General features: G+C 43.0%; 1 protein-coding gene across 1 annotated transcript in view; it reads left to right on the top strand.

Annotated features, from left to right (window-relative positions):
• TBC1D8 (TBC1 domain family, member 8 (with GRAM domain)) overlaps positions 1-17,655 on the top strand; it is a 35,942-nt gene that overhangs the window by 10,497 nt on the left and 7,790 nt on the right. The window contains exons 5-11 of the mRNA XM_009698367.1: positions 295-535; positions 7,988-8,195; positions 9,377-9,571; positions 10,722-10,904; positions 11,302-11,452; positions 12,336-12,550; positions 13,405-13,522. Of these exons, the coding sequence (XP_009696669.1) occupies positions 295-535; positions 7,988-8,195; positions 9,377-9,571; positions 10,722-10,904; positions 11,302-11,452; positions 12,336-12,550; positions 13,405-13,522 (1,311 nt within the window). The remainder of the gene's footprint in view (positions 1-294; positions 536-7,987; positions 8,196-9,376; positions 9,572-10,721; positions 10,905-11,301; positions 11,453-12,335; positions 12,551-13,404; positions 13,523-17,655) is intronic.

Here is a 17,655-nt window from a genome sequence, read left to right as displayed (position 1 = left end):
GGAGCACAGCGTGTGGCAGGTGATCTGCAAAGGCAGAACTCCCTCGTCCAGCACTTCCCGTGACAATAGGGAAAATTTTGAGGGAGAGATTCTGAAAAAGACAGTGTTTTGGAGTGGCAGAAAGTGAATGTAGAGTAATAACAGGCATTTCAGCTTTTGCTTGGTCTTTGATGTAAAAATGGGTGCTTCTTGTCTTCGGTTGTTTGCGTTTCGTTCTGAATTTGCTTATTTCCCAAATCTGAAAAATGTTAAGCAGAGTTTCCAGTCCACTTCTGCTTTTTTCTCCGATGGCAGTGAAACTTATCATTCCTTGGGTTGAGGTCCAGAAGCTAGAGAGAACCTCCAACGTCTTCATGACCGACACCGTCCGTGTCACCACTCCAAATAAAGAGCGCGACTTCTCCACGTTCCTCAATATCGCTGAGGCTTTCAGGATCATGGAGCAACTGGCAGATGTGACGCTCCGAAGGCTACTGGATAATGAGATCTTTGAACTGGATCCAGGCCTACAGGATCCCACTCAGATTACCAAGAGGTAAAAAGCTAAGTTGTTGTATGAGCAGAGGTTCAGTGGTGGGCTTCATGGTTTGCCGTGTCAGCTGGGTTTACTTGATTAGGCACAAAAGAGTTTTTATAATGTATTATGGTGTATCCAGTAGGTATGTTTTAACTTGTGTGCAAGATACCTTTTTCCATTTTATATTCTTCTCTTAAACATCACTGTGGGGTTTTGTTCATTTGTTTTAAAAGTACCATTCCCTATAGAAGGGTAGATTGCAGCAAGGGATATTTTCCATCTTCCCTGAAGAGCAACATGACTTTGTTTATAATTTTGGTGATGTGTAGGCTTCCCTAGTGCCATCAATTCTGTCGAATTACTGCTGTTGATCATATCTGAAACATGGAATTTCCCACTGGCGTGATTGCCATAGCCGACTTAGCAAGCCGTTACAGGGCTTAAGAAACCCACAGGCAGTTGCAACAGATTAATACGCTATTGTCAGCTCTACGCCATGCGTCCCCGAAATGCATCGCTGCATTCCTCTCCCACTACAGAAATGCATGGGGCTCTCGGGGAGAAGATTCATAACTATTTCTCTGCTGGTAGCACAACACACAACTCTGTGTTTTATTTGCTGCTGTGGGGAAGGGAAAAGAGAAACTGCTCAGAGGAATTTTAGGTGGGCAGGATGGAATAGCCCAAACTGGAATTTGCCTGGGGCATCAGAGTTACCCTGCTGGTTTAAAATACTTCTTTTTTGAATGGGGTGTGAGTGGAACACTTATCCCCTCCTGAATCATACCCTTTCCTGCTCTTCCTTCCGCTCCCTCTGCCAGAGGTATGAAGGGATGACTCAGGTGTTGCTTCCTGGCTAAAACATGAGGAATGCCTGGTATCCTTTCCCAAAAAAGAGAGACATGTCCAGTAGCCCTTATATTGTTTCTGAGGGGCATTTTTGCAGTGGTGTCAGGTATACATCTCAGCTAAACACTTCTGCAAAGTTTCATAATGGGGTTTAAAACAGTAAAATGCACTTTCTCTGCAATTGCCTGTGTACACACGATAAGGAAAATCACTGACACCAGGATTTCATCGGTGATGTCTTCAAGGAATTTGTTTGAAGTGATGTAGTGGTGAGTGGGCACGAACATCTTTGCAGGCTTTTTTTCATCACACAAGAGCTACCATTGTTTTTACAATGTATGTGTAACTGGATGCTGTTAACGTTGTAGGCTTTTGGCCCAAGAAATGTAGGATATGTACTTTAACTAATGTAGGATATGGCTGGGAGTAATAGGTTGTATCTAAGCCCCCTTCCATGGTTTACCATTCCACCCTCCTCCCACTTTTGGAGTGAAAAGTTAGATGCACGAAGCAAGGAAAGTAAATCTAGTGGAGATGTCACAAAAAACTGGGGGGTAATAAGTTAAAAATCAGTAGATACTGAAAATATCATTGTCACTTCCCAAAATAGTCTTCGAATCAGGGGTACTAACTGAATGGAAAACTACAAAGAAACTGAAATTACAGTTGCAAAGAAAAGTGGAAGCTTAGTAATACGCTGTAATAAGGAGGCTCTCAGGGAATCAACCTGTGAGTACCCTGTGGCATTTTGAAGTAGTAGTATGTCTTATTAGCAAACAAGCAACAGAAGCCATCCCACACATTTATTCGAACAGGTTTTTTCCTCTCCTGCCTTCCAACTTAAAGAAAAAAAAAAGTTTGGGGGGGTAGAGGAGAAGGAGGGATAAAAATCTATTTACTGGAGAGTTCCTGGGCGCTCTGACCTGTGCTGATGTGCTGTAGCTTGAGATGGCAGAAAGGAAAACATGGAAGATGCCCACATGCCATTTCCTCTGCACGAATTATGTAGTGGTTGGAAAAGTTGCTGTTTCTGGTGCCCTTTGTCACACTTCAGCAACCACTTTGATGTAACGTGTTTAAGCAAGGCTGTAGTTTGGATAGTGGATAAACTGGTTTTGGAGGCTAACGTCTTTTGGGGGAGGTTTGAACTTTTTTGGTCTGTGAAGTTTTTGTTGCTGCTTTTTTTCCTGAAGCCATTGTAGTACTACAAGAACAACTATTTTCCTCCCGGTATTTTTCCCCTAATAATTGCCCTTGCTAATTCTTGTGCATGATTTGGAAGCAAGTAGTAGTTTATCAAAATGAAAGCAATAATCTGCACATCATTAGAGCTATTCCAGCTGTGTCAAATTAATGAAGCTGCTGTAGATTGCTTTTGTTTGTTAGGCTTTCTTCTGCAAGAGGCTTGTCTCAATATCTATATTTAAAAAAAAATATTTTAAAAGATAATTTAAAATTTATTTGATTTAATGTCATCATGGTCTGCATATTCTGCATTCTGAAAACCAGAAACCTTTGCTGCCACTCCCGAGGCTCTTGGGGTCGTCCTGCTGCTCAGTGGAGGGACGGGACTCGGCGAGGCTGTAGGATTAGGTGCGCAGTCTGTGACACAAATTGTATCACGGCCAGAGTCAAACAAGTTAATGTACAAGTTTCTGTGCTGCTTAATGATAGAATAAGGCTTGGAACAATGGATTACGAAAGGATTAATGGCCATTAAGTTAATTGCCGTAAAAAGCAAAGTAAATCTGAGGTGTTTGATAACTACAAATGCCATTTCTTGCAGATATATTTACGTGCCTTGCAATTTTACTGAAGCATACGGTAACTAGTTTTTCTTTTTTAATGGGAAGGTCGCTAAAATCTCTGGTATAGGTTTCTTGTACTTCTTATTTCCATCTCTTTCAAGATGCAAGAATATTCATTGCATTCCTCAACTGTAGCGAGGAAATTGGCCAGGGCAGAACACGCGATTTAAAAGCTTTAGTGCCGGTGTCAGTAAGGTTTCAAAAGCATAATATGTTTCTGCAGGCTCTAACCACCTCGGTTTCTTTTCTTCATGTCTAACTATGAATTGCCAATGAGGACGGCTTTGCTTCATAGGAAGGCAAAGAAGGTTTTTAACACTGATCTAAGCTGAACGGAAACTGTTTGAAGTATCTTGAATCGTAAATGTCATTTCAGTCCGCATTAATTCCTTTGGAGAGGGAATCTGAGAATGCTGTAAACCTTGAGCAACAAGGAGGACGTGACTAGAAGGAACCTCTTCTTATTGCATCTGCCCGGCAAAAGGCAGGGTTTGGATTATCTCTGTGTGTCACTTGTGACAGATGATTATCTAACCTGTTTTTAAGGATTTCTAGTGATGGATGTAGCAGGGTCCATACCAGTACTTCACTGTCCTATCATTGAAAAGTCTTTCCGAAGTCTCAACTTGAATCTTTCATGCTGCTTTTTGAGTCTGTTACTTCTTGTCCTACCCAGTACTATTGAAGAGATCAGATGTTCTCTCTTTCTTTAGAGCAACCATTTGTGTATTTGGAGGTTGGTGTGCATCTCCTTTCTCTTCTCTTCTTTAAACTGCACTGCCCTAGTTCAGCCAGGTTTTTCTTACCAGTTCTGATTTTAGCTGTTCTGGTCGCTCTTCTCTGGATGTTCGTCACTTGTCCCATGCAGCTGCAGGCGTGGGGTGGTGGGATACAGGATTGCCCCCGACACCTTGCCGGTGCTGAGCGGGGCAGGAGCAGCATGACCATCTCTGCAGCAGCTCTGGGACTGCCGTGCTGCGTCTGGGTGGCCGTGCACTTCTGCAGCGGTGCTCCTCTTCCTCCCCTGGGCACAAGGCTGTTGGCTCACGTTCAGCTTCTGATCCCGTGTAACCCTGAGGTCTTGTCTTTTTGCTGAATGGCTGCTGGTGGAGTTGATCTCCAATACTGTGTTTGTGCAGCTTATGATGTGCAGCTGAAAATACTTGTAATGCTTTTTTTTCCACACCATCCCTTAAGTTTATGAATATCAATCTGAATCTGATCCTGTTCTGCTCATTAGCCTCTACCAGCTCCACGTTGTGTGCAGGTTTAATAATCTCTTGATCCATCATGCAGATTGCTGATGAAGACATTGAACAGAAGCTAGTCCAGGACAGACCTCCAAGGAGGTCCTCTTGATACAACCTTCCAGTATACCAGGGAGCCTTTGAGGGCTGCTTTTTGGGGCAGTCTTTTTCAGCTGGCTTCGTACAACAGTTTTTCACTTTGATCCACTCTTATTAGTTCTATGTGGGGAAATATCAAGACTTTCATAAATTCTGGCTAAAACATCCATTGCATCTCCTCCATCTACAAGTCCAGTGTTCCTGCTACGTAAGGGCATGATGTTCAGTTTACACGTGTCCTGACAAGTCCAGGTTGGCTCTTCTCAGATAACTTCTGGCTTGCTTACGAGAAGCCTTTCTTGCCACGTGAATTTGCAAGTTTTTCCAATAACAAGTTGTATATCAATGAATGTGTTATTTCCAAAATCTGTAACTTTCTGGTGTCTGAATAGCAAGAAGAGTCTAGTAATTGGTCTCTAAAAGCAAGAGGTCAGCCAGTCTGTTTAGATTTTAGATAGGCAGCAAGTGACTCAGCAGAGCTAAAATCTTGCCAAGTTGACTTCTGTTAGATTTAAAGCAGATAGAAACATTTGACAGTGAGGACATAATTTTAAGTGTCCTGATACTTTTAGGCATTTTGTTAGTCTTGTGTGTTATTTCCTTTAATTTAAAACTCTTGGAAGGTGACGTAGGGGTCACACACAAGGAGTTATCGCAGTTCAGACTTGCCGTTTGCTTTGAAGTGCTGGAGTTGGAGGCAGTCCAGGATCCCGTAACGTGCAAGTCGGGAACTGCACTTGGAAAGAATTGCTGAGTTTTCTGAAAAGTAAGGAACAAGGCAATTGCATCTTCTTGCCTTTTATTCTTCTCATGCATGTGTAAACACTCAATAAACATTATTTTTACATACCAATAGCGTTCCTGTTTTTTCTTAGATACAGCTCAGTACTCTGCGTTTGCTTAAAAAACAAACCAACATGGAAATTGTTCAGTTAGAAGAGAAAATTTCAAACAGATTGGGCCACAGGTAGAAAGGCTGCATTTCTGTTCGGCGTTGGAGGTATTGTGAAACTCAAAATGGAAGCTCTTGGACCTGGTGACGTGGGCCAGCTGCTGCATCTTTGCTGTATCATGTTTAAACAATTGCCTGCCTTGTTTTAGGAGCTAATTTCGTTTGTGGGTTTTTTGGAGTTACAGGGTTTGGGTTTTTTTTAACCAGCTCTAGTTTCATTTGACTGTGTTTATGAAGGGAAGCAATTGCTTTAAGCCCTAGAATTTGCCTGCCTAACAGGAAATATTTTCACGGTGTGCCACTTTCTAATAAAACCTCATCTTTGAGCCCGCAGCAGTAAGTGCTGACAGCATTTCATCCCAGTGCTACCATTTTTCTTTCCAGGATGCCTCCTGCCAGCTGGCTGGCCCCTGTTTCGGCACTCATCTCTGGGACAGCCCTGGCTGCGGTGTGGTCGCGGCGGTGGCCCTGGCTGACCCTGTGTCATGAGTCGTGGCGGGGACAGGCAGCTCCAGGGATGTTGGGGTTGGCAGCCTTCCCCCCGGTACGGGGTGAGAGGGTTGGATGTAGTGCTTGGTGAATTTACTTAGTTTCAGATGCGGGAAATGTCATTCTTCAGCTTAAAAACCTGCCTGAAAGGCCCCGCACCTGGAGCCTGCAGCCCCAAGAGATGCAGCAAAATCCTGAAAACTCAGAAACTGCAGATTTTTGAGCATTAGAAACAGTCGTCAGCTCTTAAATAACAGACAATCTCTGCGTCAACAGAGGTGCCGCTCTTCTGTCTAATGCCTCTTTTCACATAAAGGTATAGAAATTTTCAGCCCCGAGTAGATGCAGGGAGGGTCTCACCTTCTCAGCACAATAGCAGGAGAGCACAGCTCTACCCAGACCTGACTGCAGATGCTATCAGCGGCATTCATCTGTACTGTGCAGAAATGGAAAATATTTTAGTGGTGAGTTAACTAGGAGGCATATCCTGATCCAGCTTTGTCACAATAGCAGATCGCTGCGGGCACTTATCAGAGTTGCTCTCGCTGTGGAATTTTAACTCCGGAGCAACCTTTTTGTCTTCCTTCACAAAGAGGGTTTCTCTTTGTTCTTTGTGAAAAACAGGAGACTATTTGTCTGTTTTCCTTGGATAATAATATTAAGGAAGATAATGCTTGAGAAGGAAATAGCAGCCGAACGCCGGTCGAGCGCATTCTGTCTTTTCTGTTGGTTGCAGATACAGATCCTCCCTTCTCAGGTCTCCATTTGTTCTGGGTTGTCTTCCTCCCTGTTTCACATGACTTTAGTTTCCTCTATGGATTAAACTGAAATAAAACCAATTTATTTACTTACTGAAGCAGAGGCTTCATCTGTCTCAACTTATTTTTAAACAGCAGGGCTGGGGTAGGGGGAAGGTGTCTGCAGCAGAGGAGGGCGAAGGAAGGAGCGGAGAGGGGATTTGCAGCACCAAGGTACCACTCCCTGTTATGCTTCAGCCCACGCTTTAAATTCTTTCAAAGGAACAAAGTCAAGCTTTTTTTTTTTTTTTTCTTCCCCTAAGGTGAATCATGTTTGGAAAAATTTACTTGTAGTAAAGAAAATAATAGAATTTAAGCCCTAATGTTTCTGGAGCTGCTGTTGGTGAGCTAATAGCCATGGCCTGTTTATAATGTAATTGCGTAGCTCTCTGAATTAGTGTAGACGTCTTCATTAAAAAAGGAGGAGGAAAAAAAATCCCCAAAGCCAAGTCTATATAACCATAGCTCAGTAATGAAAGCTTCATTTATTTAAACTTTTTCTCTCCACATAAATGTGGATGGGTGACTGGAAGGAAGCCAAGTCCAAACTGGATGTAGCTGGTGCTGTTATTCCCAACGGAGTCTGTAAATGACCTGAAACTGGTTTGCATTTTGCAACCGTTCTGAGGGCTCTCCGAGTGTGATACCTCTGCAAGTCAAGGATGTGATGATGTAAACACCACCATCATTAACTCTTCTGTTACTGACCACTAAAGAAGTACTCATGGAGCAAATGTATTACTTTTGGGTGCAACTGCAAATCCTGGGGTGATGTTGGTAATGCTGGGAAGGGAAACAAGGAACGTGAAGCTAATCTCCATTGCTCAATGTATGTTCATCACATGAAAGATTTCATTATCTCCTGGGCCTTGAAATCCGTAACTCTTTGAGGCTGGAAAGTCATACAGGAGCCATAGAAAATGCATGGTTAAATAATAATTAAAAAACCCCCCAACAAACCGGCTGATTTAAATGAGTGTCCTTTCCTAGTCACTACAATAGCTGCTTTTGACCTTATTGTTAAACAAGCAAGTACTAATAATGATTCTTTTTTGTATTTTGAAGATGGTCTTTTATTGATCTGTTCACATAGGCAGTGAAGATTGCTGTGCACGGTGCTTTTATTCTGTATCCCTCTCTCTGGGTGAGGCTAACAAGAAAAGCAAACCTTGCGCTGGATGTCCTGGCTTTCGGGGTCTTGTGATTCGCTCTTACTGCTTTCTCTTAAGGGATCTTGAAGCCAGAGCGCAGAATGAATTCTTTCGGGCCTTCTTCAGATTGCCCAGGAAGGAGAAGCTGCATGAAGTTGTAGACTGTTCTCTCTGGACGCCGTTTAGTCGCTGTCACACAGCGGGAAGGATGTATACTTCAGACAGTTATATCTGTTTTGCCAGCAAAGAAAATGGCTGCTGCAATGTTATCATCCCACTTAGAGAGGTAGAGTTGTTTGTTTCATTTCGGGTCCTTATCTGCCTTTTTCTGCCATAAGCATCCGCTGTCAATTGACTTACCTGCAAACTATCGTTTGATGAAAAAGAGTAGGATCCTTGTGCGTATCATGCCTACAGATTGTTGTAAAGCTTGTTCTGGGACTCACTAGGGCATGAGTTCCTAAAAATACGAGTGATTCAACGTGAGTGAAGTATGGACAGGTGACGCAGCAGGACAGAGCACTGCAAAAGCAGAGTCTGCTCGATCCAAGACTGGGACAGGGCTCCCCTCCCAGCTCCACAAATGCATACGTCCAGCTTGATGTTGATGGAGACTTCAGCTTGGACCCATTCTAGCAAGATAAAAGCATCCTTGCCTGGGATCAACACTTAAAAGTGTTGAAGCTCTCCCTCCGTAGATGAACTCTAGCAAACGTGGATACTTTGCAAAGCTGTAGGGCAGAGAGAAAAAGGGGATGTTCTGGATGCAGTGATGAGCTGCCAAATTTCCATGAAACCAGAGACTTATTTAAATGGAGGGAGAGCGCATGGGAAGGTGGTGGGAGTAAAAGAGAAGGCGGCTGTCAGGAAACACCTGCCTGATCTGCTGTGGATACAAGGCTGTTATGATCTCTTAATTAAAGCTTTCCTTTCATCCTCAACTAATAACAGAGTAACATCCAAATGATATCCTAACTGTAGCAACTTACCTTCCACTGATACTGAAACAGAAAACAGTAAGAGAACAGTGTTATGTACTTATTCGGAAACAACGAAACAACTTTTCCCCTATCTTCAAAAATGTGAAAGTAAATTTCCTCCTCCATCCCCCAGAATTTGATCAAGTTGATCCTTTTCTAAATCCTGTTTAAATCCCTTTTAATCCCCTTTCTTATCTTTCCCCTCAGTCCACTCTCCAGAAGTGGGCCACAAAGTCATTTAAAAAAAAAAAAAAAAAAATAAAAAGGCAACTGGGATACTTTTTGGTGCCTGCTTTGAGCTTCTAAAGAGACCATGAACTTCAGGTGGTAGGATGTGTCTGATCAAGGAAAGCCAATATGAATAACCATGTTTAAAGCATGTGTGCGTATGAATGCTGTGTTTGTACATTTTGGTACACCTAGAATATTTGAAGATGTTTCTGTGGATGTGGTGCATAATGTATTTTCTGTACTGTTTCTGGAAAAGGTAATCAGTATAGAGAAGATGGAGGACACAAGCCTTCTCCCTAATCCCATCATTGTTAGCATAAGGAGCAAGATGGCCTTTCAGTTCATTGAGCTGAAGGACCGGGATACTTTGGTGGAGAACCTGCTCCGGAGGCTAAAAGAAGTGAACTCCACCAACCCAGTGCACTGTAACAACTTGCAAAATAAGAACCAGGTACTGAGCTTCTGGGGTTTTTTTGGATTATGAATTCTATGTGTTTATCCGTTGGTCCATTGTCCTGCCTTCCTCAGCGGGCTGATCTTGGGCCAGTGCTGCCTGATGCCTTCTTTAAACACCTGCCTGACAGGATGGAGACCTCTGCGATCTGGAGGAATGGGCTGATAGAGACCTGATGAAGTTCAACAAAAGCAAATACGAAGCCTGGCAGAGTAACCCCATGCAACAGGAGGGGCTGGAGGCTGGCTGGAGAGCAGCCATGTGGAAAAGGCTTGTGTGTGGGGGGGGTCATGGCGGACCACAGGTTGAGCTTGTAAGTCAGCAATGTGCTCTTAGAGTGAAGAGGGCCAACAGTACATGGGGTTGTAACCAGCAGATCAAGGGATGTTACTCTGCCCTTTTATTCAGCACTTCTGAGGCCGATCAGGAGCACTGTGTCCAATTTTGACTCTACCCCACCACACAAGAAAAGCATTGACAAATTGGAGTAAGTCTAGTGGAGGGCTACAAGATGGTCAAGGGCTGGAGCACATGCTTTATGGGGAGAGGCTGAGGGAGCAGGGCTTGTTCAACCTGTGTCCCACTAGCTAATGGCGAGTTACAGAGAAGATGGAGCCAGACTCTTCTTGGAGGTGCCAGCTGAAAGACGAGCGGCAAGAGTCCCAAGATGAAGCAAGGGAAAATCTGAATAGATAAAAAGAGAACAATTTCCCCTCAAGGGAGGGCAGAGCTGGACCAGGCTGCCCAGAGAGGCTGTGGACTCCCCTTCCTTGGAGCTACTCAACTTGACTGGACACAGCCCCCGGCAGCCTGGTCTAGGGGATCGAAAAAGATGGTCCTCTCCCACCTAAATTGTTCTCTGATTCTGGTTTTCAAATCCTAACCAAAGTAGAAGATTGTTAGGGAGCTTGTCATCAAGGACATAGAGAATTTACTAACAACTTCTGTTTTAAAGTAACAGCCCTTTTCCTGATGTTCAAATGAATGATAATTTGTATGAAGTCTTGAGTAAGGCCTTTCCTTCTGAAAGGTGTGAAAGGTTTTGATGCAAAAGGCAAAGGCTAACCCACCTCTGTGTCTTGGAGACAGTTGAGGACGTAGTTCTTGGTCTCTTCTCAGTTGTTACCGCTTTCATTCTGCGTTGCAGAACAGTCCTGCCTTTGGATCCATGTGCGTGCTCGGGGACGGGGAGCCTGCACATCTGGGAACAGAGGCTTCGCAAGGCAAGGAGAGAAGTGAATGTGGAAAGGAGAGCAGTTACTTGCTCAATGCAGAAGCACTAAGGTCGGACTTCCATCAGTCAGGAATGGCAGGCCTTGATTTTGGAAAGGTATGTAACATTTTGGGGAAGTTGTAGGAGTTTTGGTTTTGGGTTTTTTTTTTTTTTTTTTTTTTTTTTTAGAGCTGGGGTGACATTCAAAGAGAGACTCTTAGTAAAATGAAGTCTGTATTGGCTGGAGAAGTTAGATATGGGATAATGTTTTTCTATTTACTTGGTGTTTTTTCTTCTCCCTCCCCCACCATTTCTTTCTGGTGAATATAATTTTTCTCCCTGTGTGGTGAATTGCATATGCAAAATGCAGAAAGTTGTAGTCCTTAGAGCAGACTTCCCATTTCCATTGGTAATGGAAATACCTTGTGGAATTTCTAATATGTGAAGTGTTTCTGTTTACCAGTTCTCACATGCACACGATTTCTTCTTTTAAAATATATCTTCTTGTTCCCAGTCTAGGGAGCAAATCAAAGAGAGCCTCTGGGATGACCATTTTGTAGAATATGGCAGAACCGTGTGCATGTTTCGCACAGAGAAGATCAGAAAACTTGTTGCTATGGGGATCCCTGAATCCTTAAGAGGCAAACTGTGGCTGCTTTTCTCAGGTGGGCACGCTTAGAAATGTTGGCTGTAGGCATCATCTGATTCTGAATACGGCAAAACATTTAGGCAAGAAATCTCCCAAGGGCAATTAAATGTCATTTACTTGGAGCTTATGATACTGCTTATGGAAGAGAGATGATCTGAACTGAACTAGTAAGTGCAAGGAAGTACCTAGGTAGATCTGTAAAAATTTTGTCTCAGGATGACATGACATCATGTGCAGAAGAATTGAAATAACATCTTCTTTGTCTGTGTAATTTAAAATTAACATCATGTTTTCATAAAATCAAGTTCATCCTCAAGCAACAATTAGATTGTAGCATAAATATTGATTTAACCCTAGACAAATCAAATTATTGCAAAATAATGACATCTTAAAGTCGGCAGTCCTGCTCCTGCTTCTTGTTGAATGTTGGCAGGGGTAATGGAAACTGGAGATGGAAAGAACAACTTGTTTCATCCACAGATCTGGCAGAGCCAGAATCTGCCTACAATATGATCTCAAGTTTAGTCCTTAATCCAGTATATGACATGTTCAAACATTTGTAAAAAATGGAGTTTTTCCTCCTTGGAGGGTGTGAACAGTACAGAGTACATTTCTCTCAGTAATGCTTTCTGCTGGGGAAGTTTTCTGCTCGGTGTCAATATTAAGGTGTTTTGAATGATGTTGTGTCATATAAGCTTTGCTAATATTTATTTTGTTTTCAAGACATGTATTCTGCCAGGACTTTTATTTCTTTTAGGTCTGCAGATTTCACTAAACTCACAGACCTTGGGGAAAATCATCGTGCTTGCATCCTTTCAAGCTGTAATTCCCACACCACTAAGTTTAGCATCGTCCTAATCCACTTGGGTCTTCTCTTTCTCTCTTCCTGCTGCTTTCAGATGCCGTGACGGATCTCGCCTCGCATCCCGGTTACTACGTACACTTGGTGGAGGCGTCCATGGGCAAGTGCTGTATGGCGACAGAGGAGATCGAACGTGACCTCCATCGCTCGCTGCCCGAGCACCCCGCTTTCCAGAGCGAGACGGGGATAGCCGCCCTGAGAAGGGTGCTCACGGCATATGCGCACAGGAACCCCAAGATAGGATACTGCCAGGTGAAAAACTCCCAGCAGGATAATGCTCGCAGCTTTTTTTCCTTTTTTCCACTCTTCCAGTTTTATTGTTCTCTTGGGAGTATTTTTAATGGTGGTTTTGATAAAGAATGTCCTTTTAGTTACAAAAAATACATAATTTAAATGTCATTTACTCTGGAAAACAAGTGCATAGGCTTAACAAAAGGCTCTGACTTAATGAAAGTATTCCCTCAGCATTTTGCAAACTGCATTTAGACTTAAAGGAGGGGAAAAAAAAAAAAAGTTTCTTATGTTTCTGTTTGTTCGAAAGTGCGTTCCTTGCACAATACTTGGAGACAGTGCAAAATAAACTGGCCTGCACAGATGAGATTCACATAGAGCACTGGGGCGGAGGTTTCATGAACTGAAGTTCTGCCCCTTTCTTCCAAAACTGATGACAAATTATGAAAGTACTTTGCTCAGCTGGCCAGCTTAAGTAATAACTTTACCTTCTGTGCAGCTCCCTGAGTTCTGATTAACATCAGACCCGTCCAGATACAGGAAGGGGGGGAAAGCAGCCCCAAAACATCTTGCACTATCAGTTACCTACTTTGTATCTGGGCAAATCAGTACTTTGCTTTTCTCCATTGTTTCCTATTGCTCTTACAAAAAGCAATATACACCAGCTTGAAAAACTTGTTATGCCTTTGGGTTGCAATTATGTTCATTGTCTATTACCTTTCTCTTACTGATTGTTTTGCTGTTTTTTTTTTTTTTTTCCAGTTGTTTACATCATGTTAGGCTACTTTTCTTCTTTAAAAATAGTCGCAATTTAGCTTTTGTCAGTAGGATTTGCTGTCACTAACAAATCCCCTTTTCTTCTTTGCCCTTGTAAGTCTATGAATATCTTGACCTCCGTGTTGCTGTTGTATGCCAAAGAGGAAGAAGCCTTTTGGCTGCTGGTTGCTGTGTGTGAGCGAATGCTGCCGGATTACTTCAACCACCGAGTGATAGGTGAGCTCGTGTCTGTCTTGCTAACTGGGAAGGGACAGCCGAATGGCACTGGGGTGAGTTAAATGCTCAGGGTCTTCTGAGGTCCAGATCCTGTGGGTGAGGTGGTCCATCAACTGGTGCGGTGTGCAGGGACAGCAGCGGTGGCTGCTCAGGTTCCAGCTAGGGTTAGTTTTGCTTGAAAGGGTTTGAACTGCAAGAACTATAAATATATGCTCAACTTTACATTTGTCTCTTTTCCTGTTGGTCAGAAGGCGCTGACACTTTTGCCTGTTAGGTAAAAATAGAAGAGCTTGCGTGTCTTGGTTAGGAGTGTTCAGTATTAGAGACTCGAGTTGTTTAAGATGAACCTAGGAAAGATCTGCTAAGCGTAGCTATTTCTGATCTGGCCTGTCTGCACTGCCTGGCTGCTGGAGTAATACAGGCTTGCATCTAAACTAGCCCTTGGTAACGAGGGCTGATACACAACCCTCTGAATGTGAGATGCTGCATTAAGAAATAAGCCCAGTCCCTCTGCAGTGCGTGCCTTGTACTGCATGTGCTATGTCTCCTGGTCTTTGCAGTGCAACTGTTTTTAAGACAGTTGTGCAAACCTCTGCCTAATGCTCAGAAAGAGAGGAGCTGAGCAGCTTGATGCAGTAATTGCAGGTATACATGCAAGAAAGAGTATTTGTTCTTTGCAGTTACTTTACTTCCTCCTCTTACAGAAATGTTTGATAGCTTTTTCCCTCTTTAATGCTAACCTTACTCTTTAGCTATGGTGTCTGCCGTGCCACCATTGCCGTAGCAAAGGGAGGGATCAGGGTCACTTGTGAGAAGGTGGGGATAGGAGGAAATCCCTGGCAGTAGTGGTTCTGGGAGCTGGAAATGATGTGGGCACTCTTGTGCTGCCTGGGGAGCGGGAGAAGACATCTGAGATTTCCAGTCTTTTGCTCAGAGGATGGGATTGTCATACCTCCCTCCTGACACTGTGCCGCTGCACAGTTGTTTTCTTGTCACTGAACTGGCAAGTGAGGTAAGTTAAAGCCGAGTTATCCCAAAGTTAGCTGGATGCTTAGGATGTTTTGTGGTGCTTTTAGTGCCATCGGTATTTTCAGCTCGTGGACTGGGCAATGTAACTGTCCTACTTGTCAGAATTTTGGTTCTTGTGTCCAAACGTGACTTTAAACTGCTATCTTGATGACTGACTTCCGCATTTGTCTGTCTCCTTCCTTGATTAAAAAAGAAACACAGCTTTATCTGTCCTTGTGCATTTCTAGATATCATCAGCCTGCTTCAAGTTCCTGATAACTGTGGTGCTTGCTGGGTTATTGCCCCTAAGTAGCCTTCTCCACATCCAGACAAACCTGAGTTGCCCCACTTGGCTGGCCATATCGTTGCCCTGAGTTGTACTTAATTTGGGGTTTGTATCGTGCCTGTCACTTGCCATGGTTACAGGCTACATTGTTTGAGTGCTGATAGTCTCGGTCATCCTGTCTGTCTCTTCTCCTGTTCTCTGCGCCCAAAGGAAAGAGTACAGTGACTCTAGAAGAGGTACTGCCATGGCTCACCACAGTGCGAAGAGCCAGAAAATCCCCTGCTCCCCCCTACTCGAACAGCACCAGTGTGGTTTTGCAGCACGGTTGCTTCACTGAGCAGTTACTTCTGCAGCTTTGATTTACCCTAGACCTTAGCGTGGCCAAATCGGTGCTACTGATCTTCTCGACCCTGCCCCTCCTCTGGTTCCTGTTGCTTCAGTCAATGTTCTTGGCTTCGCATTTCAGTTGACCTTCTTTTTTGATTTGCAACCGGCTCTTCTCTAAACTTTGTATTGTTTCTTCCTACATAACACTTCCAAGACCCAACTTTTCCTCTTTGTCCGCGCTGCCAACACTGTTGTCCAAATTTTGATCTCTCTATAACTTTAGCGATCTCTGACCTTGCTGCGCGTCACTGTGCTCTTCCTCTTCAGTGTCAGCCAGTGATCTCTGCAGTCAAAACAGCTACTGAATTAATGACCTTGGATATAACAGGCATCTTAGCTCCATCTTCTCTCAGGCCTTTTCTTTATGACATTCAAAATCTTTATTTATTTATTTATCATTTTTGCTTTCAAAACTTAGGCAATTCAGTCCTACTCAACCTTTTTACTTTCATCACATGACTGTCTCCCTCCTTCAGCCTTGCCAGCTATGACCGCTCTGTCTTTTCACAAGCCTTTGCATCATTTCACTGCTTGCAAATGGGAAAAACTGCAGGCAGGGCTGGCACCCATTATCTTCTCCTTCAGGAATTCCCTCCATCCTTCTCCTTTCTGCAATGCATAGAGCAAATTACAAGCAGATAGCTGCAAGATAGAAATGAGTTCTACTTGGGTCAAGAGTGGTGGCAAGGGTTATGCATATCCTATTCTCCTGTTACCATGACTTTTCCATCCTCTCCACAAACCAGCAGGCCATCTTACCCAACTTGATCTGTTAGACTGTCATCATCTTGATGTTATAATTCTTGAAACACAAACTCATTTCATTTCTCTGATTTGCCTTTTCAGTCTTGGAGATGTCAGTTAGTTTGCATCTTGGGTCATCATTTTGTAAATGGATACCCTGGTATTTTCCTACCTTGACATGGTTTCATGCTGTAATACATTATGAGATTCAGTTGCTTAGATTTCATGGTTTCTGGGAGCCTAATGAAAAGGTGGCCATAAAAGTCCCTTTGAATACACCTGCTTGACTTTCATCTGCAGCGTCAGCACTTAATTGTAGCAAGATCTGGGCAGCATCGCACATTCCTTTTAAACCTCTGCTTTTGCCAGTGCTGCCTGTGAGGCTGGAATGATCTTTTTATACGTGTCTGCCTATCTGTCTCTGGCTTCCTTCAGGTACCCCTAAAACCATCTCTGTTTTTGGGGTCTGTGTTAACTACGGCTATTAAATTGTTTGTATTAAGCTTGTTAAAAAAAACAACAAAAATTGCCCTCTGTTGAGTAACCCCAGTCCATTTTCTCCTCTATTTTCTTTACCCTTCTTGTTTATGACCATCTGACGTGAGAAGGCTTTCTCTTCAAAGCAAAGCACCATGCTTGATGTGTTTCTCAAGAGCTCTTTGCATGTCCCTGGGCACTTATTTTTCATTTGTGGTGCTGTAATGTTTGTTCAGCCACCAGCAGAAGCTCTTTGTGGCTTGATGTGAAAAGTTCTAAACCAGAGAAATGTCATAGCTGTTTTTGTTTTTTTTTTTTAATGATTTGGATGCAAAGCAAAAAGATGCTGGCTCTCTGCCACAAATTGTCCAGGTTTTGAGTGCTAAGGGTATATATATCTCAGGAATTTCATAGCAATTAAAGTTGTCTTCTAATATTAGCAGAATATGGACTATGAGAAAGAAATGAAATAACTTGAAAGGAGAGACAAAATAATTGAAAAGCTAACTGCATTTTGTACTCGAGAACATTTTTAACTCCTAATGTCTTCGGTTAAAGCCCCTGATGTGGCAGATCTGGTTTATAGACACAGGCCACTTCAGCGATATGAAACGACAGTGATTCTACAATAGCTGCTGATAAAGCAGGACTGAGCTGGTAGCTGAAACAGAGCCCAAATCTGCTCCTTTTGGAAAGACTGGTTGGGACGGTTAGGAAAGGTTATATCTAGGCTTTGCAGAAAGCTTATATCTGGGCTTTGCAGAAATCTTTTGTTCTTTATATATAGATACATATGCATGTAAGTATATATTTATATCTGCGCATATATTTACGTGTAAATATTTTTCTTCCTGCTTAGTGTGTGTAGCCATATCTGGATTTCCATCTTACATATTCTCACTTAGAATGAAAGCTCTACTGCCCGCTTGCTTGAGTACATACACTGGAGAGGAATGTGTGCTGTCTTACGTTCATTGCACAGATCCCAAGTCGAACAGTAAAATGCTTTAAGATTCCTTTCACTAGCACTTTATTATTATGTGCTCTTTTAGCCAAAAACAACAGCTGCTGCTATTGCTATTTCATTGCACCCTGAAGGCACTTAGGAGAATCAACACAGTCTTTTTGCAGAAGGTTGTACAGTAAGGATTACAGACATGAGGGTTGGGGCTGGAATCACAGCAGGGGGATAATGGGATTTTTCATTGTAGATGCGTGCGTATCTTGTCAG

This window comes from Cariama cristata, unplaced genomic scaffold (genome assembly GCF_000690535.1).
Source record: "Cariama cristata isolate BGI_N322 unplaced genomic scaffold, ASM69053v1 scaffold30434, whole genome shotgun sequence".
Classification (NCBI taxonomy): domain Eukaryota; kingdom Metazoa; phylum Chordata; class Aves; order Cariamiformes; family Cariamidae; genus Cariama; species Cariama cristata.
The sequence above is the reverse complement of the archived record's forward strand: the minus strand, read 5'-3'. Positions and strand labels throughout refer to the sequence as shown.